This window comes from Osmia lignaria, chromosome 10, assembly GCF_051020975.1.
Source record: "Osmia lignaria lignaria isolate PbOS001 chromosome 10, iyOsmLign1, whole genome shotgun sequence".
Lineage (NCBI taxonomy): Eukaryota > Metazoa > Arthropoda > Insecta > Hymenoptera > Megachilidae > Osmia > Osmia lignaria.
The window spans coordinates 7,697,198-7,721,351 of record NC_135041.1 but is presented as its reverse complement, the minus strand read 5'-3'; the positions used below and the strand labels follow the sequence as shown (position 1 = coordinate 7,721,351).

General features: G+C 42.8%; 1 protein-coding gene across 6 annotated transcripts in view; it reads right to left on the bottom strand.

The window, feature by feature from the left end:
* Nucleotides 1-24,154, bottom strand: part of Ten-a (Teneurin-a transmembrane protein) — a 449,881-nt gene that overhangs the window by 160,938 nt on the left and 264,789 nt on the right. The window contains exon 1 of one of the 6 annotated variants that reach the window (XM_076690606.1): nt 9,693-10,668. The exons of the other annotated variants lie outside the window; for them this stretch is intronic. Within the exon in view, the coding sequence (XP_076546721.1) occupies nt 9,693-9,732 (40 nt within the window). The 5' untranslated portion in view covers nt 9,733-10,668. Of the gene's footprint in view, nt 1-9,692; nt 10,669-24,154 lie in introns of those variants that run through there. 6 annotated transcript variants of the gene reach the window in all.

The following is a 24,154-nucleotide window of genomic DNA, read 5'->3' as shown; positions in this document are numbered from 1 at the left end:
AAACGAAGGAAACCGTGCGTCCCCGATGAACGGGCTCGTTCGTTGACGAGGGTTCCACAGCAACGTACAATCGGCCTACCGTTGTTTCATCCGGTAGCCATGGTGATAACACGGAGAATGGTGGCTACGACCGATCAAAGGGATTCTCGATATCTCATATTTTTCGCTGGCCACCCCTCGCAGAAACGATTTTCGTCGCCACTGCACTCATCGCGGTTTTCTTTCTTTTTATTTTCTGCTTCGCAGCTCGAACTGACTGGTTATTCGTACTTTCTCCCTCTTCGGGTCTTAAAGTGTTATAGTTTCATCAAAATAGCATTGCAAATTGTAAAATATTTAATTTTCTTTTCGTAGCTTCGTACCTACTCTATTTTCAGAAAAGTACATCAGCTCGAGGGGCTTTTCTCTGTCAACGATTTCGCTCGGAATTATAGAACGATCGCAACCGCACAACCAACCAGCCTGTTCATACGGTCCAACACCGTTGTGCATACATTCGAGCACGTTTCTCGAATCGATCAAACTGTCCGCCATGAAACGAGAGATGCACGGTACATATCGCGAGCGATTGACACTTTTTTTTTTTCGAGGGCAAATGTATCAGCAACGAAAGGGAAGATCAATCATTTCGCGTGACTGTTTTAACTTCGAGTTGAAATTGCAGAGCTGTGCTGTTTTCCGTGTTTTTTTTCCTCTCTCTCTCATTTCGAGAGCGGGTCCAGCTGATTTCAGAGAACCGTTCGAAAACGGGCGTATACGATCGACGTCGTTCGAGTCCAGCTGGGCTTGAAAAAGTGTCATTACCCGCTAATGGCGCGGCAACAACTGGGTCAATGCACCGGTACGGTTAATGACACGAACGTTCTGCTACGTTTCGTTCAACGTATCGACTTGTATCGCGCTGTTCCCATCGTTTCGATACGTTCCCGAACCTCTCCGCTGGAATTCACTCTTGACGGAAATAATTATAATTTTTTTAAATTCATAAAAATGAAACGAGAGAATGAATTTTGAAAATTCAACAACGTCATCGAGTTAATTAAATAAAACACCAAATAATGATTTCAAAAAATTCCTGTGCTGGTCTAGAATCCAGTACCCATCGGATCGACTGAGTTCACCGTGGGTCACGTAAACAACCCTGGCTGCTTAATCGCAGCGTGGCTCTTTTCTAACAAGAACGAACGAGCCCCGTCAGTGGAGGAAATGTCCAGTCGGTCGCGTGAAACGGAGCAAAAGAGCGTAGAATGGAATCGAGGCAAGAGATAGAGTAACGGATGCGAGAGTGATAACTGAAACGATAGCGAGTAGCTAGAGTGACAGCCGAAAGGACGAGTAAGAAGAGTTAGGAGGGACGGTCGGTAGATGCGAGGCAGGACGTTAGAAAATGGAATTTCGGGGCTGAGGGATGGCGAGCAAAGAACTGGGAGACCAGCAGGTGGAGAGAAATAGAAGGAGAAGGAGGAAATGGAGAGAAGAAGAGAAGAGTTGGTAGATGGCTAGGTCCGTGGATGGAGTGGATACAGTCGAGTCTGAGGGTTTCTTGGTTGTTGGGTGTTTGGCTGTCTGCCAGAGAATCTCTGAAGCGCGACGGTTACCTTTTTCTCCTTAGAGAGATCTATACACGCACACGTACAAAGATTTTGCGTGTTAAAGTTAGTTCTGTACAGAGTGGACCACCCGATACTATCGTTTCGATTCGCATAAATATTGTCACCTGTAGAGAAAAATAAATAAAATTGAATTTGTTTAATTTCAAATTTTCCCAAGTGATAATTATTCTTTTATAACTATTGATATTTTCAACTTTGGAAAATTCCAAATATCGCAAAATATTCTTTGAAATGAAAACATAGCAGGTAGGATATTCAAATTAAAGAGGACGATTTTACATTCGATTTTTGAACACAAACCAGAGACGTAATTAAAATTCAGTTCATCGATACAAATAACATTTTAAACAAAAAATATTATCATCACGTGTTCAAACTCATAATCGAATTAACTTCTCCATAGAATTCGCCCCATACTTGTTCGAATGATATCCAACTGAACGTACAGTGTGTAACGAACGAACATGCAGGTTTAATTAAATTTAATAAACAGATTCAAAGAGAATAACGTTTCAACGAGTACATGTATCGCGATTCGATTCCCTGTTGCACGCGTCGCCTTTGTATTCGCTGCATGCGCGTCATTGGTGACCCGAAATCCCAATTCCTCCTATGCATAGAAAGTGATTTTCATCAAGAGAAGAAATCCTTTCAAACGTTTCAACGTCCAACCAATCCTTTTATTCTACATATATTAATAGCTTTTTGTAAAGAAGCAATATTATGAATTTTTATTAAATTAACTTTTTGAATTATTACGACTACCAAATAAAAACTGTTGGGAAATGAATTGCTATTTTATTTAGAAAAATTTACTCTGAAACCTATTGTTCTCAAGTTTTCAAGTTTCCATCGATACTTTTTGAAATTTTCCAAGTTCCAAATTTTAACCCGATTCTTGATTTTCGTTGGTAATACTTCGTAGAAGTGTTCTCTCGGATGGTACGCGTTCATGGTGGTAAACAACGACGCTTAAGACTCCGTAAACACTGGCTTGATTAACGATAATGGCGATCTAGGGTGATTTCCGATAGTCTGCCGCTCGATTGCGGGATTTGAAGCGGGTCTCGGTAGGGGTCGATGGTCGGTGCCAGGGTGGTGGACAAACCATCGACGTGCATCGTGCAACGAAACGTTACCAGCAGCGGAACAAGCAGACGTTGGGAAGGACGGACCGGTCGAGAGTAATCCAAGGGGGTGCGTGCCTAGGCATTCTGATCACCGCTTTACTCCCTTATAGCTTTGCACGATGCGTTATGATCGTTAACACCGTACTTGGTGGAAGAGCCGCGGATATTGTCTGACGACCGTACTCCGTTGCTGGGTGTCGTGGTTAATCGACGATCGGACGGACGAGTTCGTGTTTCCGCGGCGAACGGACGCCGGATGGATTAATATAGTTGCGCTGAAACTACGAACGGGCCACCTGAAACCGTCGACCAGCGAGTTATGGTGCAATTAGCGGAGAATGTAAATGCTATCCGGACCCTTGATACGCGTCCCACACGTTCGATCGAGTATTAATAGTGGCTGGAAAACTTTCTGAATATTAATTTGCTAACGTGCTCCTGAATAATCTTTATTGATTTCACCCTTCCGTTACGATCTTTTCGTGATAAAATAATGGCTTGGAGAGATATAATATCGAAAGGTAATTTAAGACGATCTATGTTCCACGATAATTCTTGTAAGAGTAAATGATTCTAGTAAGGGGATGAAATGAATTAAAAATCATGCTCATATAAACGGTTTGATTCATTCATTCGAACTAGTGTACACAAGGGAAGAAGAGTTAATTGAAACGTTTCCTCTCGCATCGTATATCACAGACGACCATTCCGAAAGAGAATGAACTTTCCCTTCTGTGTCAACAAATTTCTCCCCGTTTCGCACCCCTCTATCCAACGCCGATCCGTACTCGTTCCCAATATCTTCACGATCCCATCGGTTTGTCGGCTAATGAATGTTTATTAGTACAGGATGTGGTGACGTATCATTCGAGACTCGAGACGGATCGATACGGATGCAGACACTTGTAATGCAAAATAATTTATTCGAATTTAAAGCGAGGTATTAATTCATTTTTTTTTAAATTCCAAACAACAGTCGTCATAATTTGTCGGACGTAAGCACGACATACAAGTTTCTTGTTCAAATGACAAAACTCATTAAAAAATATATAACAGCGTTAAGTAATTACAACTTTAGTAATTTATTTTGAAACGATCATCATATAAGATGTGTCCAATTTGGCTAAGCAGCGAGTCGCGTTTAAATTTTGATCATCTAATTTCCGTCTCCCAGTGTAATATACATTAACAATCCAATTAAAAGCGTGCTTGAAAAGATAAAAACGTTATGACATCCAGGATGGTCCTCGTATCTAACGAACGTGGAAGGAACATCTTCCTTCGTCTCGTCTTGGCGACGATAACGAGGAAATTGGCGGTCCTGTAGCGATCCGCAGGAGGGTTTCGGAATAACCGTGGCTGATTATCATTCGCTTATCGTCTTCATAATTAACATATTACAAGAAGTTTCAAGCGAACGAGATAAATGGGACGCGGCTCACGGCGGAAGAGAACGTACAGAAGTAATCTGGACGGGGGCCAGAAGCTAATTCCCGCAGTTTGAGCTGATGAAGAGAACGAGACCGTTCCGTTGCGAAGCTAGTTAAAGTTCAGCCACTTCTATTTCCGGTTTGTTCCTAATAGCGGACACTAGACGAGACTATACGCACGGGCGCGCGCTGATACGTGTGTACGTATCTGCATAGGTGAAACGAATTTTGCATTTTTAAGCTTATTTTGATTTGATAAGAAATTTAGGAAACACAGACTAGATTATTCCATTTGGAAATGAATAAATTTTTATCCACGAATCGAACGATATCATTGGGAAATAATGTCGACGAAATTACAACAAAAGTACTGGCGAAAGAATTGATACGCGACGCGTTAAATTTCGTTTCATTGGATGATGGAGTTACAGCTGAAGGCTTCCGGTGAAAATTCCGCCTAACGAAATGGATAAATTGTAGCGTTCTGTCTCACCAGCTGCCGGTAAATCGTGCATTTGCGTCACGTAACTTGTTTTACGTAGCCGCTTTTGTTCTGCACGAATCTTATTATCGTGCCAACCCATTTTGTCGAGTTAAATGCAGTTTTACGCATTAAACCCTGGCCCTCACGCATCGGTTACTTTCGCCGTTGGCTGCAGATCGTTTGATGGGGATCAATTTCCTAATTAGTATTACAGTTGTTCCATAAATTAATAATGCTCATCAAAAATACTTGGACATACGATAGCTTCGAAATAATAATTATCTGATAAAATCCTTCCCTTTTCAAATTAATTAAGCGTGAATTAAACATAATTTACAAATATTATTTCTACCATACCTCTATATTCCAATGTGTGCAATTGAAATATTAATAAACCGCCTGTATACCGGAAGCTAGTGGTGTTCGATCCAGTGTTGCTAATAGAGGATAGAATTTCTGTTGCGTGTAAAGCAAAAAAACTCGTGCTCGATATCGTAAGGGCTGGAGAACACGGGATACGGTGTTAATTATTGTTACAAGCACGAGGTACTCTTTTATGTAAACGGTGAACAGGAGTATGTGGAGTATCGAATAACCCCAGATTGCGTTTCACAGCGGGGGTGCCAAGTATCTGGGCTAGAGTCCCAGTTTATTGGCAGTCAAAGGGATAAGTTCTAGGAGTAGGTGACAAAGCATGGTGTTGTCTTTGGGTTACACACTCCACAGGACAGTGTACTGGGTTAGAAACTTCCTTGGAGGTAACAAGTAATATACGTAACACAAGAATTACCGTCAATTTTTGTTTACACTCTCAAGAATATTATTACTAAACTTTCGATTTATTATTTTAAACAAAAGCCAGATAGTAATCAGAACAGTGAAAACAAAGGGGAACGAAGTTAATCGTTTATGTATGAATACTCAAGCACGGTAGGTTTTAGCGCGTGAATAAATCAAGGTGATACCCACAGTTCACATTACCCGCTCTACTTAAGTTTCTCACTCAATATTATCGAACAGTAACGAGGCATCGAATGCGAGCAACGTTAACGCGTTAAACGTTTCTCGCTCGCGAGTGAAGAACAAACGGGTTAGGGCAACGAAGGTAAAAATACGTGTTACTCTCTTTTTTTTTTTCGCCTCGCGGCATTGTTTCCACGGGGGAAAGTGGTTTATATTTACCTGGGGGGATGACTTTTATAGGAGAAGCGGAATCCCATCAAGCGCATAATATAGCCGCCTATCGAGTTCGTTGAAAATGCCGCGGCGCAACGCGCAATCGACGCGCGAACAATACGCTTCGCTCGGGCCGATATAATCGTTAAATATTTCGTTTCGCCGCTGTATAAATCGTATCCGTCAAACGTTATTTTTCTCCATCCTCTCTGCATTTTATATATATATATATATATCTACTGTGTTTTATTTCACCCCTTTTCTCCTTTCCTTTTTCGATTTTAATCCGTACGGTTAATCTCATAGATCGATCTTTCCGTCACCGCGAGTAATTCAATACGGTCAGTGAACAATTTTCATTCATCAACAGGATTTCATCTTCGACGGAAGATGATCTCGATGCCGGTGGAAACGATATGAAAAAAGAGATGGGATAAACTTTGAAAGTATTTTTTCGATGTGATTGTTATGATATCATGGAAAGAGTTAGAGGGAAGAGAAAGTTGCTTTTTATGATTTGCCATTGTCATTGTCGCATGGATAAACTTCTTCAATTTCTCTGAAGTTTCTTGGAGATCGAAGTAGTTTTCTTTAATTTCATCCAAGATTTTCTTAAATCATAGTACCTAAATGGTACCCAAATTTGGAGCAATCTAATTTGACCTAAATTAGACGTACGTAAGTAAATTCTTCTCGTGTTAGTATAATTTTCGCAGAAATTCATCTTTGCAACGTTATCGATGGTTTATGCTCTGAAGAATTCCGAGTGGCAACCTCGTGGGTAATCAGACGAGCGTCTCGCGCTTTAATGTGCGTGCGTCTTATAAAAACTTTCAAGCGAGGAAGCAAGGAAAACGAGCGGAGAGAAATGAAGCTGGATTCTCGCAGGATCCATGTAAATTTTACAGTGGAAGAGGAGAGATGAGGCGGGAACGGTTGTCTCGTAGGATCGATAGAAACTTTGTTGGATTCGTCGTGCTCCACTTGCGCCACTATCGAGGGGAGAACGTTAACTTGTTCTAGCTCCGTCGTACAACCACACAGTAATCCTTCTTTTTTTACATAAAACTTGATTAGACCATTTCCTAACATTTTCTGTTCAAATTGTTTCCGTTTAAAAGTTGACTCGATCCTTTCATTGCTTTCTTTTGTATCATCGAATGTAACGAGTTACAAGATAAAACAGTTGCAAGTTTCATGTAATAAGAATAATGATACCGAATAAGCTCGTTGCAATTTCGAAAGGGAGGAACGGTGATCACTTATGGAGACACTTGTTTGCGTCAGGATGCATTTCCACGCGGCAGGAGTTGCGGGTTCAGGCCGAAACGAGGGATGACAGAGCACAATTGACGGCCACGGCGATAGCAATGCCCATTTTATCCCCAGGAGGATATAAATAAAACTCAAATTGAGCGAGGGTTGCGCCATCGCGTCTACAATGTATTTACCCAGCCAGCACTTCCATCCCTTAATATCATTTTAGATAAAAGTCCCGCGGTGTAACCCGTTCCCTCCCACTATGCATTTACATTTTATCGCTCACCTACAGTTGTTTCTTCGGATCGCGGTAGAATTTCTTTTTATTTTCTCATGTAAACGCGTTAACCACGGCACGCAGAGGATCCTCTAAGTAGCCACCTCAAAGATCTTGCGGTCCATGGAAGCAAGCATGGAAAAAACAAGCGAAAAAAGGGGACAAGGGAGGGGAAGAGGCACCCTCCCGGTGGATTGCATTAATTCCGTTCACGACACGTAACCCTAGCAATAAAGTGGCGTAATTGCCGATGTGTCCGTGCCCTTTGGACGAGCAAGAGGAGAGGAGCCCATTGGCAACAGGGTACAGCGTGGCCGAGAAAGGGTGGCCTTACAAATCTAGCCCGACATGCCCCACACCGAGCACGCAGACACCGAGTCTCGACTTATGCGAGCCACGTGCGCCATTCTAATTTGCTTACGAACTGTGCGGCCTTAAAGCAGAATGCGTTACGGGGGACTCGTACGTGCGACCACCATCGCCTCTGGACGAACAATGCCAGCTGCCGGTGTCCTCTGCTCGTTCGCCTTCTTATTGTGTCGCTAACCCAACCCTGGACATCATCTATTCGGACCCGACGTTCTCTTTTTCTTTCTTTCCTTCCTTTTTTCTCCTCTGTAAAACGAGCGCCCGAATAAAAGAGTCAAGTGGCGTTCTGCGAGAACACCAACAGCAGGGGGTCTCTGATAGGGGGGTGACTGTTTTGGGAAATTGAACTGATGATATTTGGCGTCGACGGGACGGTGAGAAATTGGCAAAATGGATGGTTAATGAGATATCTAGTATGCCGAAGATGCTTAAAGTGTTAGTATAAGGATCGTACATGTTAAGTCTATGGGGTTGTGAAATATTTGAACATTATTCACGATGTTATAGCCTGCAATTTTCTACTCTTCCTTTATATTATAAATAATGTTTATCGACGAAGAAAATCGAGCAAAGTTGTTGCAAATTTTATTCCGGTTCTTTCGTTTCGCCGTTATCGTATCCGGGCCAATTTAAATTCCACCGGGGACTCACGCGGAAAGCCTGAAGGACCTAATATAATCCTGGGTACAAGGGGTAGCCAGTACGGCTGGGATCTAACCTGCATACATTTCCCAAATAGGCGCGTTAATGTTAAGAATACCGCGCGTGTGTTTTCACGCCGACCAGAAGGGGAAGAAAAAGGGTATAGCCGTGACAAAAATGTCAGTGAGATTCGTGTCTCGAAATCAAGACCAGATATCATTTCCAGTATTTTCATGTGTCTTCTTTTCAACCTCATACGATACTTGAGACGAATTCTTAATGATCAAGTCATGTTCAAATAAAGAATCACTCGATGAAACATTTATATGAAACCTTAAGTTTCAAATTAATATGCGAAAACACGTCAGTGTTTCAATGGATAAACGTAGAGTTAACGAACAACGATCGTGTAATAAAATTATCATCGCTTGAAACGTGCCTTTGGAAGCAAGCGAAACTAGGAGAATCGCATCGCGAATTCTATTTACCGCGATGCGTCTGGTGTTTCGTGCAACTGGAGAAATTAGATGACGTCGTAAGGTAATTCGAGTGGTCTCGAAGGAACGGCTTTAATCCCGTGTAAATACGCGAACGAACAATTTACAGCCGGAGCCGGGGGTTGAAATTTGCGATTTGACCGATAATTCTACGAAGTTACGCGACGGTCGAATTTGCATTGTAAATCGGTACGACGTCGCTCGCTCGGATCGCTCAAGGAATGCCCCGACAAACTTTGTAATCGCGTACAATCCTCCGAGTGTCGCTTTTTCGTTGAATAATTATCAACGCCCAACTCCCCCTTTTATCGTTCGTTGTCTGTTTCACCGACAAACCTGTCTGTTTACCGTTCTTCCGTATCTCCTTTAACCGGGTGTGCCGTGTTCTGGGTCAAAGTTAAAAGTGGATCCGTTCACCTGACCTCCTCGTCGGCCTAGATCGATCCTTGATTATCATCTGGTAATTACGAACACGATAGCGAAAATCAACGGTTCTTGCGTGTTACAAATTGTTTAACAGTTTTGATTAATCATTATCTTTATCAACTATCGTGGCGAGTGGTGAATCAATAGAACATTGACACATTCGACTTTTTATACAATTATTTCAGGAATACCATGAAAAAATAAATAATAATTATCCCTAGAAAATCATCTATAGAACTATCGTAACGAGTGGAGAGAATTCACACGAAATAGAAGAGAGTTCTCTAAAACGGTACGTTTGTATTCTCCTAGATTAAATTTTCAAAAAAAGACAGATACCCAGCATCAAAGAACAGATAAACATTATTTTTTCACAAGCTTCACTTACCAACACGATCTATGTCTTCTTGCGGATAATAGTGATGCATCGTTGCTGCTGGTTCAGGCTTGCGGTAGCAATTGAATCACTCGGGCGACAGTTTATGGCCGTACGATCATCATCACGACCAATACAGCGGTCACTTTACTCCGCTATTACTCACTTCCATCTCAAACAGTCGCGAGACCGCCCATTCGCCGCTTCCTGTACACCGTATTGTTCCCGCGATCACGACGCGCTTTTAGATCGTTACGCGTTATCCAATATAATATCGATGTTCCTCTTCCTCTAACACCAAACTTTTCGCACCAAAATCCAACGCAAGAAGAAGAATAAGAAGAAAAGAAAATAACAAAACGAAGAGATGTTCGGTACGCGCCAAGGAATAAGTTGTCACGAGTTTCCTCGAATCGAAACTCGACGGTCGTTCACCCTTAGTTCAATGTCCAAAAGGGTTAGCACAAGATGCCCGACGATAGGTCAACGATCCTAATCTGACGCACCTTGTCTCCCTCTTCGACGCGGCTAATTTCCGACGTAGCTGTCAAACCGACTGATCTATCGACGCCCGCGTCGGCGGGTTTCACCGACGTCGATGTTTACGCGTGTCGCACAACTGGTTCGCGTCACGTACAAGCGGGTGTATTTGTGTGAAACGCCGGCGACGGTGCCTGGGTAGTGTTTGTGCGGTAACGGTCACGCGCAAGGTCCGCGTTCCCGTCGGTTCGGGCTCCGATTTTAAAGGTTATGAGAAACGAGGAGCGAAACCAGGGGATGCTGTACACTCGCGACACGGTTCAAGGTGGCCGGCCAGGTGGTACACGTAATGGTCCCGTGCCGGACGAGACACCAGGAACACACGCGTTTTTTATTTGATCGATCGAAAAATTTTCTCAACGTCACGGTTGCATCGACAACAATCGAAACACGGGGTGAAACGACAGGTCCGACAACATTGTGGTAGAACGCTGGTCCGCAAGCCGATTCTGCGCACTGTGTCGATCATACACGGCAGAGAGGATGACGACGGCCACGTTACGCAGACAAGCAACAGTGGCGCCATCCCGATTGCCACGGCAGCGTCCATGGCTATAGCAACCCTATGAAACTCGTCGCCACCCCCGCGACATCCTGCCTGCCGCCACCTATCGCTGCCTACCGTCACCTACAACCACCCTAAAATCCCCTGCCATCCCCAAACCTCCCCTCCCGCCCCTGCCTGATCCTACGCCTCGCAAACGTTCACCAGCCTACAACCACCGCCGCCACCGCCGCTCGCTTTGCCATCCACCCCCGACCCGCCGCCGGTGGCTGCGGTATCGATTGGCCCAGTTGTCCCTCGTCAGAACACGCCGCTCTCTCCAACATCCGAACGCGACTCAACGCCGCCTGCCCGCCTTTTCTTCACCTTCTTCTTCGACTTCTCTTTTTGATCCTGTCGATCTTGGATTAGGAACGCTGCTATAAGTTATAAAATGTGTTTTAATGTTCGAGGTTTAATGGGTCAGGGGATGATGAAAGCGGTAAGACGGTCAAGGGGATGCTCTGTTGATAGCTTTCTGGATACGTGATGGAGAGAAGTTGATGGTGCTTTCAGCTCCAGCGTGGATTTTCTTTCGTATAAGGTCATTGGTTTACGAGTGAACTTGGAATGAAATTGAGCAGTGTTCTATCAAATATCGGGGAACGTTCTTTTTGTTATTGAAATTACTGTTCAAATATATTCGAATTGTCTGTCGATGAATGGGTAGTAAAATCTATGGGTATCTGGGTCCCTCGGTTCCTTTCATTTTCAGTATCGATAAAAAGCATCCCGGTTGCAGAATCGATTCTACTGAAATTCATACTCGAGATACCGACAACTTGCTAGTAAAGGAACAACTACCAAACTATAGCCGCTCGTTACACAATTCGAAATACTACAAGAACTTCCGATCATGCTCGACACTTCACCAGCCGATATATCCTTCTTGTACAAGCTACTTGAAGCGTAACTTTGAGTAATTTCCAGGATCTCAACTTGGAAGAAATAAGTCTTATCCAAACATTCGTAACATTTCCTGACATCAAGAACTCCAAGAGTACTAACACTCGTACTGTGTTACCAAATTATTAATAATTTCATGGAATACTTCAAAGTACCTCAGCATAATACGTCAGATTTATCGTCAATGAAACTACCTGTAGATCGCCCACTAGGAATTAACGGGATATGAAATATATGTATATTCGGATTGAAAGTAAACTCCGTTCACTCGGCTTTTCGAACTTGTACCGTCCCGGGGAAGGCTCGAGAACGACTGAATGTACGATCGCGCTTCGGCACGTCTGCCGATAATTCGAGTGTTTATCCAAAAGGATTATCCGTTTCTCGAAGGCGTTACCGACTGTATCGGTTTCGCCGGTAGCCTAACGGCCTCGAATAAACTTCTTTTTGCGGTGCACGCGCTGACCTTCATAGATTTCGAAACCTACCCCTGTCGAGGTCGGAAACGCACCCCGGTCATTTACATAATTTACTTACATCTATTTCCACAGGGAATCGCAAACAAAATTTCAGCGCCTTGCAAACGGGAAAATAATACAGTGGTTATAGCGGATCGTTATAAATCTTACCCTAATTTAGAGAGATTTTCAAACGGTCGTTACATTCGTGAATTCATGAATCTTTTCCAAGAAAATTTTCAAACTATCCAGAAATTATAAACCTGGCGTTTGTTCGGTGTTTTTGCACGGTAAGCCATAAGGAGAGTAGACGGGAATACGGGGCAATGGTAGCCGGCGATCGTGACTAGAGCGAGCCAGAAAACAGGGGGCGCATAAACGACAAAGGAACCCGGCATTATTATGTGCCGGGGGTGAATGCATGACAATGCCAAGCGAGATTCTCTCTCCTCGTTCGCTCTTCCCTCTGTCTTTCTCTTATTCTCGTCGACACCGTCTTTGTCCCTTGGTCGTCGAGTCCCGGTTGCTCCCGCGGGCATCGCTCGAGCACCGTTACGGGACCACCGTTTCACAATGCTACGCTAACAAGGTCAGCAATTAATGAATCGCTGGAAACGCGTTGCCAGAAAAATACGGCGAATCTATGGGGACCGATGTATTATTAATGAACTAACCTTCCAGCTATGCTACCATGTGGCTCCGCGTTGTTTCTCTCGCTTTCTATCTTTCTAGGACAGTCCGAGACACGGTTAAAGGGAAACTCGTTTGTTCCCTTTTAAAGAAAAGAATATAATTGGACGGACACAATACGTGATTTTGGACAATTGTTGCCGTTTGATTAAAATTTAGGCGCTTTCAATAGGACAGTTTTATTCGCGAATAAATATCCATTGTTTCGCTGTATTCATTACTGAATTATTAAATGAATGGAAAATTACTTTTTAAATGGTGATGATTAGGTCAATCGTGACCCAGATCTACAATGGCGCATCGACAAAAATTAGCCGCTTAAATTATCAAAGAACGATCAATTTTAAATACCAAAGCATGAAACGTTTGTTACTTGCAATACTCTAAGTTGTAAAAGTATAAAGACTAATATAAACTTTCACGAGCTTCATTCATTTCGAAAACGGTGCCCGTTTCTTTAGGCCTGTTACAATTTGGTTGTTTGCCAGCTTTTAAGACAACCTCCACATTTCGTGCAGAGTGCGTCTCGTTTTCTTTCAGTCCACAAAAAGTGCTGCGCGACATGCTTGTAATTTATTGCTAGAAAACATTTGCTTGCGTTTGCAATAGACTACAATAGAAATTTATTAAAAACAAACAGGTCGAAAGAAACCGGAGTGACTCTCTATCGCTTTGAATAAGTTAGCGGTCGGTTTCAAAGAACTACACGGAAGAATGATCACTAGTTGATAATTACTTTGTGCATTTCTGTTCACCGGTATACCTTCTATCGTCACGGAGAAAGAAGCTGTTAGAACGAAATACGCGTGTTTGAAAGTTCTCGTTCCGCGGGACACTCGTCTCCTTTTCATAGAAAACCTGCTGTTATTCTGTCCGCTTTTTCAACGGCAACGGATGAACTATTTTTCGCAAACGGGACTATCAAAAAGTATCCTTTGAGGTAAGCATCGCTCGAGAACGATGATTCGCGTTCGTGTACCAGTGGAAAATAGGACGCTTCAAAAGTTGAGCGCTTCGCGTTCTAGATTCAACGAGCTGATATTTCTATCTGGTCGCGATAAAATACACGGTGCATATTTTCCCTGCTTCGTCCAGGAATAACGACGCTGATGAACTAGACACAGATATTCAGCATCGTTCTAGCGTAGTAAAGGTACTTTCATTTTCACCCTGCATTTGACGGGCAACTTTTTGTACGCTGTACAAACTTCCCCTCGTAAAGTTGTTTCAAAGCACTAAAACATAATAACTGACCACTTTGACTGCAATCGAGAATACCACGGTCGAAAATTATAAATGAAACTTATGTTGGTTTGATTGAACGAAATTCAGATTGAAATTCATTCTAATCGAAATAATAAGTTTGATTCTCAGCAAATTTATCTAACAATAATGTAGGATCATGTACATATGTAAAGCAAGTCACAAAGTTTGTTTGCACTTTGTACCAACAAGGATATCAAAAGCAGTATTTCGAAGAAACGCGTCCACTCGTTCACGAGCGTAGGTAGGATAAACGAGGGAAGTAAATAGGCGACGAGCAGGGTCGTTCTAAATCGTGATACGTATCGATATCTTCGCCAATATCGTCGTTTTCTGCTGTTCATATTTATAGATTCAGGCTCGATCCGCGATACGAGCGGACGATTTCGAAGATGTTTGAATGATGAATCCAATATCAGCGAGGGTTGCAAAGCGACGCAAGCGAAATACACCCCGGGGACGAAAAGCGTTTCCCTAAAACGGACCAATAGCCCTTAGTCCACATACACTATTGGTCAAAAGTTTCACACTATGTAATTCGTCGTTCGTTGTAAAAGAAATATCATTTTTATCTTTAATTTTCTTTATAGATAAAGAAGAGGTACGATAGATAAGTATTGCAACGAATAATAAAAATTAAAAGAAACAATAATAATAATAATAGAAAGCCATCCAGTGGATAAAATAAAATTGCTAATATTTTACGATTAATTAAATTTCATCTGAATCGTTAGAAAGACAATGGCGTAAAATTTTTGATCGGTAGTATACATTAGTCAGCTATGAACGTGTAAGTGAAAATGTGTGTGCCCGCATAAACGTGCCCTAGCAATGCATCATACGTTACAGATTGGTTTTAGGTAAAAGAACAGCTCCGTAATAGTGTGGACATTTGACGTCAGCTCGGGAAATGGTTGGAAAATAACGAAAGTAAAACGGCGGCCATTCATCGTCACGTACAACGTTCGTTCACGCGATTTTTTACCGGCCCGGCAATTCGTACTTTTATGATTTCGTTTAAATTACACGGAAACCGGGTCCGAGCGTTCGACTGAAAACATTACTTTGGAAAATTGAGCACGACCAGAGGGAGAGAGGAGAGGGAGAGAAACGAGCCAACGCAGAGCACCAGGGGTTGCGTTATTTCCATAAATGTCTCAATGCATCAAACTAGCGACGCCCGTACTTGAACGCGTTTCGCGATTGTAATCGTTAGTTACGAATCTTCGTAAATACAGAATTTTTTATTCGGCTACTCGAAGTTTAACGAATATAGACGTTAGTTTCAGAAAATTAAGAATTAACAATTAATCGAGCAAGTTTCAACGACTCGGCAGTTTAAAAATCATATCATCGAGTTACCACCGTTGGAATTCCATCCACGTGGCTATTAAACGCGGATAATTTGATGTTTAACGTAAACGTTAGCGCATTCCTTCGCCGCCCTAATGTTTGCAAAGATATACAACCGGCGAAAGTAAACCACTGCCGACGGATTCCTCCAAGTACCGGCCCACTAATTACAAGGGATGCTAAATTACATAACTTTCACGAGGTTGTATGTTCTAATTTGCCGCGATCGTTAAAGCTCTACTCCGTCGGCTTATGAATATTCATCGAGGTATTCTTTTTTTTTTTTCTTTTTTAACGAACCAGAAGATCGAATCCAGAAGAAAGCCTTGATTTATTCTAGCCCCGTTACCATCGACGAACAACCCTCGTCACTTGTGCCCCGTAAACCCCCTCTCTAATCATCGTTTTGCAAATTAATGGCGGGTGCATCGCGCAGTTTCGTGGTCAATTCTAGCGTGGATATAATGCACCTATGCAGGAATCTCCAATTAACGCGAATAACATCGTTGCATTTCGATAGACAGAAACGAACGTAGTGGTAACTGGAAATTCGCATACGAACGTTTGTCGTTATTATACAACTTATTATACAATACCACAGCAACGAGACCGTGGTGTAATTATCTTCGTATACAGGGTGGGCGGACAAAAATTCATCTTGTATATCTACACTTCGTTATCTACCAGTGCTAATTATCCTCCCACTTTGACTTTTTTTTTCTTTTTTCCCCCTTCGTTTTTTATTCCGTCTATCTTTTCCATTGCAACGTGTATCCCTCTTCTCTTTCAGCTTTTTTGCTCCTCCGACTAAGTTGCAGAGCTACGTTCTTTCCAGCTCGAGTCCACGAAAAAAAAACAAAAAACAAGAAAATTAATCTTGCAAGTTTGAAGCGGATGAAGCGAACTACTTCGAATGCCTTTGGTCCTCGAAGAAAATTTTCACTGGAAAAAGAAGCGCATCTCACCGACTCGTATTCTAATGCCACGTATCCGGTTCAAGTGAACGAAGAGAGCGGAATAATTCGAACTGTGGATTCGATGTAATTCACGCCACGTGAGTGACAAAAACCGGTAACAGGATTCCACCTGACGATGCGATTCGATGCGCGACGACCGGAAATCGAATTCTCAGCCAGGGTCACGCGGCCAGGTACGGAAAGAGAGAAAGAGCCGGGGAGAGAGTGGTGATTAAATCAACGAATCGAAACTTCACGGCGAGTCGCGGTCATTCAATTTCGTCGACTCTCGAAGGCTTTCGTTGATGCGAGCACAGCTTGTCGGCGCTGGCTGTTAACGAAAAGTTCTCCTCTGACTGGCCAGAAAAGAGACGGAGTTCGGTAGCGTACGGTAAGGGTGGAACGCGAAGGAGAAAGACGGAAGAGACGGTGAAGAGAGTACATCCAGCGAATCACAAATGAGTTGCGAGACTCGATTAAGCATCTTCCGGATGCATTATTAAGGGTAGTGGCTGAAGGGTTGAAGAGGGGCCACAGCGCAGCGGGGGTGAAGAGTGGACCGGTGCAGAGGAGTCGGATACAGCGGTTTCAACGGCACAGGGTGGCACGGGGTGGAAACTAATGGATTGTAACTAGCGTGTGCACCGGATTGTACCTTCTCGGTCAAGCTGGTACGAGCCAACATAGGTGTTGAATTCCAGGTAATAATGTGTACACCGAGTGTACTTTGACGATATATGAAGATGGATCAAATGTACACGTGACTCTTCGTGTACAATGCTTATCTTTCGAAGCACGAGCTTCCGTTAAACATCCATATCCCAGAACGTAATAAAAATTATTTGAAGATTTCAAAATAAACCTAAACCAAATAGTTGACGAGAGACAGGGAGCGAGATACAAGAGAAGGAGAGCTTTAGCTCTAGACTTTATGAATGCCCGAGCCGTAAAGCAAGAGTTCAGGTAAGATAAGGGCTTTCTGCGCCCTCTCGCCCACGCTTGACTCCTCTTCTCTTCTATCGCAACGAAAACGCCCCTGTCGAAATCCGGCCAACGTTTTCCCGGGCACGCATCGCCTGTTACCGCTTGCATGTACAGCTTTCCACCGCTTAGCAGCAGATTTCGTAACTCCCGCCGTTCCGCTGGATGCATGCAGGATTCCTCGTTAATATTCGAACAGCAGTCTTTCGTCACGGCTAAATCGCCGGAGTTTCCACGGGACTACTCGTTACATTACCTTCTGACGGGTAATTTCCCAAAAACGTACGAGAAACTTACCAGCTAGAACTATTGGCTTTCGCTTTTTTACCTCGCTACACGACGTTCAATGTTTATTAATTAGGATCGTGTGAAAGTTTGAGTATGAAAATTTTATAAATGATCCAACATTTTCAAAAAAAGTACTTGTCGAACTTTTATTAATTTTTAAATATAGAAGTTTATTGACCGAATCTCTGGCATCGATTCGGTGCACTATATTACGTGTCATAAAGTACTTCATACAGTGATTCGATTACAGGAATCAATCCGTGATTGAATATAAACGATTACCAATTTCAACGTGACCGAGGGAAATTAATCGCCGGTTGAATAATTAATAAACCACCGCGAGTGATCAAGCACGCCGCGTCGCGTCGTTCAGCCGGAACTTTAATCCAAGAGTACAAAATTTATATGGAAACTCTCAAGCACGGCCCGTAAACTATAAATTCCACCTGGCTCTCGATGAAACCTGTCAAAAACGTTCGTAATAAAAAAAAAATAGAAAGAAACGAGGTCACCGGACGAGGTCAAAGGCGAGGATGAACGAGGACGAGCGCGTTTCGTTTTACGTTCGTCGCGCTGAACGGGAGCAACGGAAAACAAGAAACGTTTTGACCAGCTTCGAATGCTTCGAATAGAAAGCGTAAAACGACGACATCCTCGCGCAGGCTGTCCGATCCTCGCCATTCCGCTCGCAAGCACCTATAACCGAGATGACAGGTCAGCCGAGAGAGCGGAAAAGGTCAGCAACGCCTGGCTGGAGCAACGTAAGGGCGGGATTTCAATTTCATAGCGAGACGAGAACCTCGTTCGATCCTTATTCTCGCTTATAAACGCGAATGGCGGCACGATAAAACTTAGGCCGAGACGACAGCCTCGAGGAAACGGCACAGTCACCGTCACTGATGAAACGGGCCAAGGGATAAAGAGATGAAAGAGCCAGATGCTAACACGGGATAACATCCCCCTCAACTTTCGGAACATTTTTGGTTGATGCTTGCAACGTTTTTTTTAATGCTTCTGCAATGGAACGAACGGGTTAGAGTTGGTACGACGACCTACCGTGATCTAAGAATTCTTAAAGTACTACGGTAAAAGTTGGATAACTATGCGAAAATCGGGACCGAAAACGGGCAGTTATGAAGCGGAAGTGTCTTTTCGGTTCTTAGAAACGACTGCAACCGAGCGTTTGAATGTTGTTGAACTTAGGAAAGAATCGAGAGCGAAAAAGGAAAAGGTCTGAGAATGAAAGGAACCGAGCCAAACATATCGGTAGGACAATATCAATTCAACAATAAAACTTTTTTATTTTTTTATTTTTGCTAAATGAAACTTTGACCAATGTAATTGTAAATTGTAAATATTTGCTTATTTAAAGAGTGATTTTCTTTCACCTATTTAATATCAAATGTGATCTGAAGTGTTTTACCTTTTTAAGGTAATAAGAAAAATGCTTCAAAAATTATATCGTGTTTGGTCTTGGTTTAATAAAAAAAACTTCACAATTAAATTACTAAAAGTTTCATTGAAACAAAAAAATTCAAAAACCAAAAAGTTTTGTTGTTGCATTAGTATTATTTTATCGATATTCCAGTTTAAATCAGGTTACACTATTCGCTCGCCTAACTTTGCAGTTCTTCAAGAGGGATCTCCCCAGGTCGTAAAGATGGGGTAGTTATCCAATGGATCTGCTTAGGTACTTATCCAACTTTTACCGTGTTTAGAAGTACCGAATACTCTCCACAATTTTAGAAACGCCCTATACTTTCCCAGTCGTTATAAGCATCGTGAAAAAAATCAATTAAAGCGGATATTATTTAAATCTTATCGTTAGAGCAGGAGTAACAGGAATATCGCGTGAATGATTAGGTTGGTTAGCGAGGAACACCACGGGGTGGTGGCTACCCTCTACTATCGCAGCCCTAGCTACCAATGGTACCACCACCAATGGCCAGGATGCCACCACTACCACCACCAGTAACGCCATCAACGCCACCACCACCATAGGCTAGGGTTTCCATCGCCATGACCACCGTCACCACCATCACCAGCCTAGCCGGTGGATAACCTCCGTTTGTAATATTATTTCAAGTATGTGTGCGGGCGTATAACACGAGGGTACGTGTCTCTATGTGTATGGACAGCTTACCCAGCCGTTCCACTGGTTGGCTATCTGAGAGCACGCGAGCGCACAATCGGCCACCATAAAGAGAGATAGCGACCTATGGAATATCTGCAAAACGCTCTCTCCAGGCTGTTGCTTTTATTCCCATTCGCCTAGCGTCGTCGCCGCTACTGGCTCGGTTATCTCGACGTTGCTGTCTGATATGTGTCGAGTTTCAAATGTGCCGCGTCATTACGAGCCTCGAAGCCACATCGTGTGTGCACCATGCCAATTTCTGTCCTCTCTCGATGCTTGTTTACGTTTTTCATGGCGCAGACCGTGTCGTTGTTGATTTGTTTGATACACGACCTGTTTCCGATGCGCCTTGCATTAAACGAAAATTACTTATCTCATTAAGTTGAGAATTTAACATTCAGAATGTCTAGAAAACCTAGCGCGTCGAAGGTTAGCCGTTCGAAAACGGAAAGCTTAATCGACGTCCCACATGACGGAATGCTGGACAAAGGACTGGAAAAGCTGTAACGACGTTTCGGACACCGGACGCCAGCGATGTTATCTTTCGCTCGCGGGAATTACTTGGCGCCTCCCCGTTTTCGCCCCTTATGTTCGCAATATCGACGCGTGTTACGCGGTCCGATCGCAGATATCGCGATGTTTCATCGATACGGCACACGCCTTCGACCCTTTGCCCGAGAGAAAGGGGAAAAAAAGGGAGAGAGCGGGAAGCGTCACGTGCACCGCCTCGAAATCTTGATCACGTCAGATCGTGGACGCGTCCAGGCGAGCGTTATTCGCGTCGACAGTTGCGCGGAGATGTTCTAGCGATTACATCGCCGCGAGGATAAATCCTTCGACGGGGTACACGACTTCTGGACGCTTAGATCCCGACACAGACGAACGACCATCGTCGTGAAACGAGAGTTGACGGATAGATCGGATCGATCTTGATCGACTTCTTCTCTGTCGAGGCTGATCGAAACTGACGACTGAACTTCTGATATTTTCTACCGAAGAAACCTCCTCCGTGTTGAATAGAAAAATAGATATTCAAAAATAGGATGGAAGTAGTGGCGAAGCAATTTGGAAGAGTGTGAACGTGTCTGCTATAAACGTACCGGATGTACTGGGACAGATGGTATGCGCACGATTAAGTTGGGGTCGCGGGAAGTCCTTCGAACAACATTGGCTCTGCAAATGTTTGCCTTCCTCGTAAATTTGTCACAATCATTTTTCCTCGTACCTAATAAAAGAGGAATCCTACCTTTGTATTCTATATACGACGGTCTGAATATTCAATTCAGATTTCACGAAGGACAGTACTTTTGAGACATCCTGTAGAACGTTCTTCCTGTTGCTGTGACTCGGTGACACGATCCTTCCGCTCGAAATGAAATCCGGCAAAGAACAGGTTTGTCAGACTGATAAAATGACAGTAGCAGAGACACGAGGTGACAGCCTTTTGATGCAATCCATGAATAGCAATGCAAAAGTAATGGAACAGAATGGGAGGAACAAGCGAATCTATTAGATATTCATGGCGACGAGTATAACGGCCGATAAATGACCAAGAAAACAGCGTACCTCGGGCTTGCGGAATACAAAACAGCCGACGGTGAATGAAGAATCCATACGAAGTCATGCGAAGCTGGAGCGGAGTGCGTGTATTGATCTTTGGGGTTCAGCTTGGTGGGGACACATCGGAAAAGGGCCAGGGGAGAAGAGAGGTATCAAAGGATGAGGTCAACGAGGAGTTACAGTCAACCCGTATCATCTTCTCTTGGATTTGTTTTGCATACGTCTGTGTAAAGAACAACCTTCGAAATTCTTCTGTAGGATCATTCCATTAGTCGTATCCCTTTTTATCTGGTTCAAACGAAAAAGTAAACGTATCTTGTTCGTGACGTAGTAGGATACGGTATTCGTTAAATTTGAAACAAACAAAGTAGCAAAGCTCTCACTGCAAATGACTTGTAAGGAACTTTACATTCAACAAGATAATGCAAACATTTCTAACGAAGTAGAGTAGCATCAAAAGTAGAGCTAATTATACTCGACGTAGAGATCAAAGATTTTCCAACAATGTCTCCGACGTACTTATTTATACGGTAGAAGCATAAATTTCAAATGAGACTCTTGTGCAATCGAACAATTCAAAGAATAATTTTACGAAACTGTGCCATAAAATGCGAAAGAAGAGCGTTCGAGAAAATTTCATAAAAATCGAAAAGCAATAATCCGCTTTTAACTTCTGATCCATTAGTCCCGTCTGCTTTAGTACGTTTTTCACGGGACACTCGAAAAATGGAGGTAGAATTATGGAAATGGCATTAGAAAATTTATACGACACCAACCCTCTCGCGAGGCTGTTTGAAGAAATATGCCTGACGGATAATCGAATCGAGGTTACAGCACCTACGTAAACGCGAATCGGAAACGCGTTATTCGGCTATTTTTAAAAGCTGTTTTCCACCTCATAACACTGAATTCGACGAATACTGGCTGGGCCCTGATATCAAATGCGGGCTTTCGATGTGCAAAGCGCAGCAGAATTTTATAACCCTCTTACTTCATTCTAGGTGCATATTGCTATCTATTTTATTAGCTTCGTCGTAAAAAAACTATCGCTCACTAGCTTGAGTATGCATACATATATTTCAATTCTATCCTTATAGAATATAAATTAAAATATTAATATAATGAAGCATTTTGAGTGTTCTGCTACAATCGTAAAAAATCCTTTATTTCCACTAAATTGTATGTATATCGTTTTTGTAATATTCAGATATTTAAAAAAATTATTTGTAATTGGTTAATTAAGAACGCCCTCTAATGAAAACTTATAGTCACTCGGATATGGGTTAATTAACCTTTCCTCTTAGCCGTCCGATATAAAATTTCTACACAAGCACACGGCGTTTGTTGTCGAATATTGCACATGAAACGCGTGTTTTTCTCTAAAAATCACTGAGTAAAACGAAAAATTTTCGAAATACCGAGCCAGTGGAGTCGAGGGAGTGTGGACAAGAGACAGAAGGACTGGTTGAGTCAGGTCGGCAACGAGGTACACGTGGAATTCGTTTGCGTTTTAATGAACACGCGAATGATCGTGGTTCCTCTGGCGTTCAACGCGGACCAACTTTCGTGTTCACCTGTTTTCCACTCGTGTCATTCACACGGCATTGTAAAACCGTACGTTGGAAGAAACTCGTTTCCATTTTGGTCAACTTGCACGCTGTACCCTGGCCGGTGTTATTCGACGTTGTTCGCGTAGTTTCACTTATGTAAACCAGCTCGTGTTCTGATACGTTTACACGTTGCTTCCAATCACTGTTACAGATTGTTTCCGTGTTCTCGAAAGGTATTCGCGCCTCGTGCGTTGTCCGGAGGTTCTTAATTAGGTGCAAACTTCCCCTTACAGAATACATTGTTCCGTACGGAATTAAAAGACTTTTAATTCAAGTTACCCCTCCGAGGATAAATAAATTTGTCCGCGTCGATTTTCTTCGTCTCGTTGGAATTCTTTTTTACAAAATCCAAACGAGTCCGTTTGGAAAGAATGCACCTGCAATTACCAGTTACAGTAAGGTGCAGACCGCAGACAGTTAACCAACCGCCACGTTAATTGCGACGCCATTCATCGCGTTGTCCGGAAGTTAAAACGTATTGTTTTCTTCTGGTGCGTGTACCGTCGACTTTTTCTGCCGTCGTTTGTCACACCTATCGTACGGTTTACGCGATAGGTTCGTTTCATTTGCAACCGTGTTCATTAATCCACCAGGTCGTTCCACTCTTACGTTATGAAAATTGATGTCCATTCACCTTCTCCCTCGTCTCCCTTCTCCCCCTGTTGACGTATCCGGCGAAAACAACGGCGCAAAATGTCGCCGGGAATTAACAGCACGGGAATATACATATATCATGGTTATTTCCATTCCTTTAATGGCTTTATTGGGGTAAAGTCTCGAAGAGATTGGTCTATTGGTTCAATTAACACGTAGCCCCGTGGCCGTTATTTGTGTTTACCGTTCTATTAATACGTTGACTGCTATCGGGATCAACGGTCATCGACGCGATAGCTTATAAAATTAACAAAATTAATGTCCATTTCCCCAATCCACGTACACAAAGATACGGCAATTACGCTACGAAAGGATAAGAAACTGTTCTTGTCTGACTACACGCGAAAATACTACTTAATCGGTAGTAGAGATGCTTCATATAACCGTCAAAACGAAAATTGTTGTAAAAACGATTGTAAATAAAGAAAATATTATGTATTTCTACTGAACTAACACGTTTTTTCATAGTTTAACAGATTTTATTTCAAAAATTCACAACTTCCTTTGTTTATGTTTAAACGTTAAAGGATAGCGTTA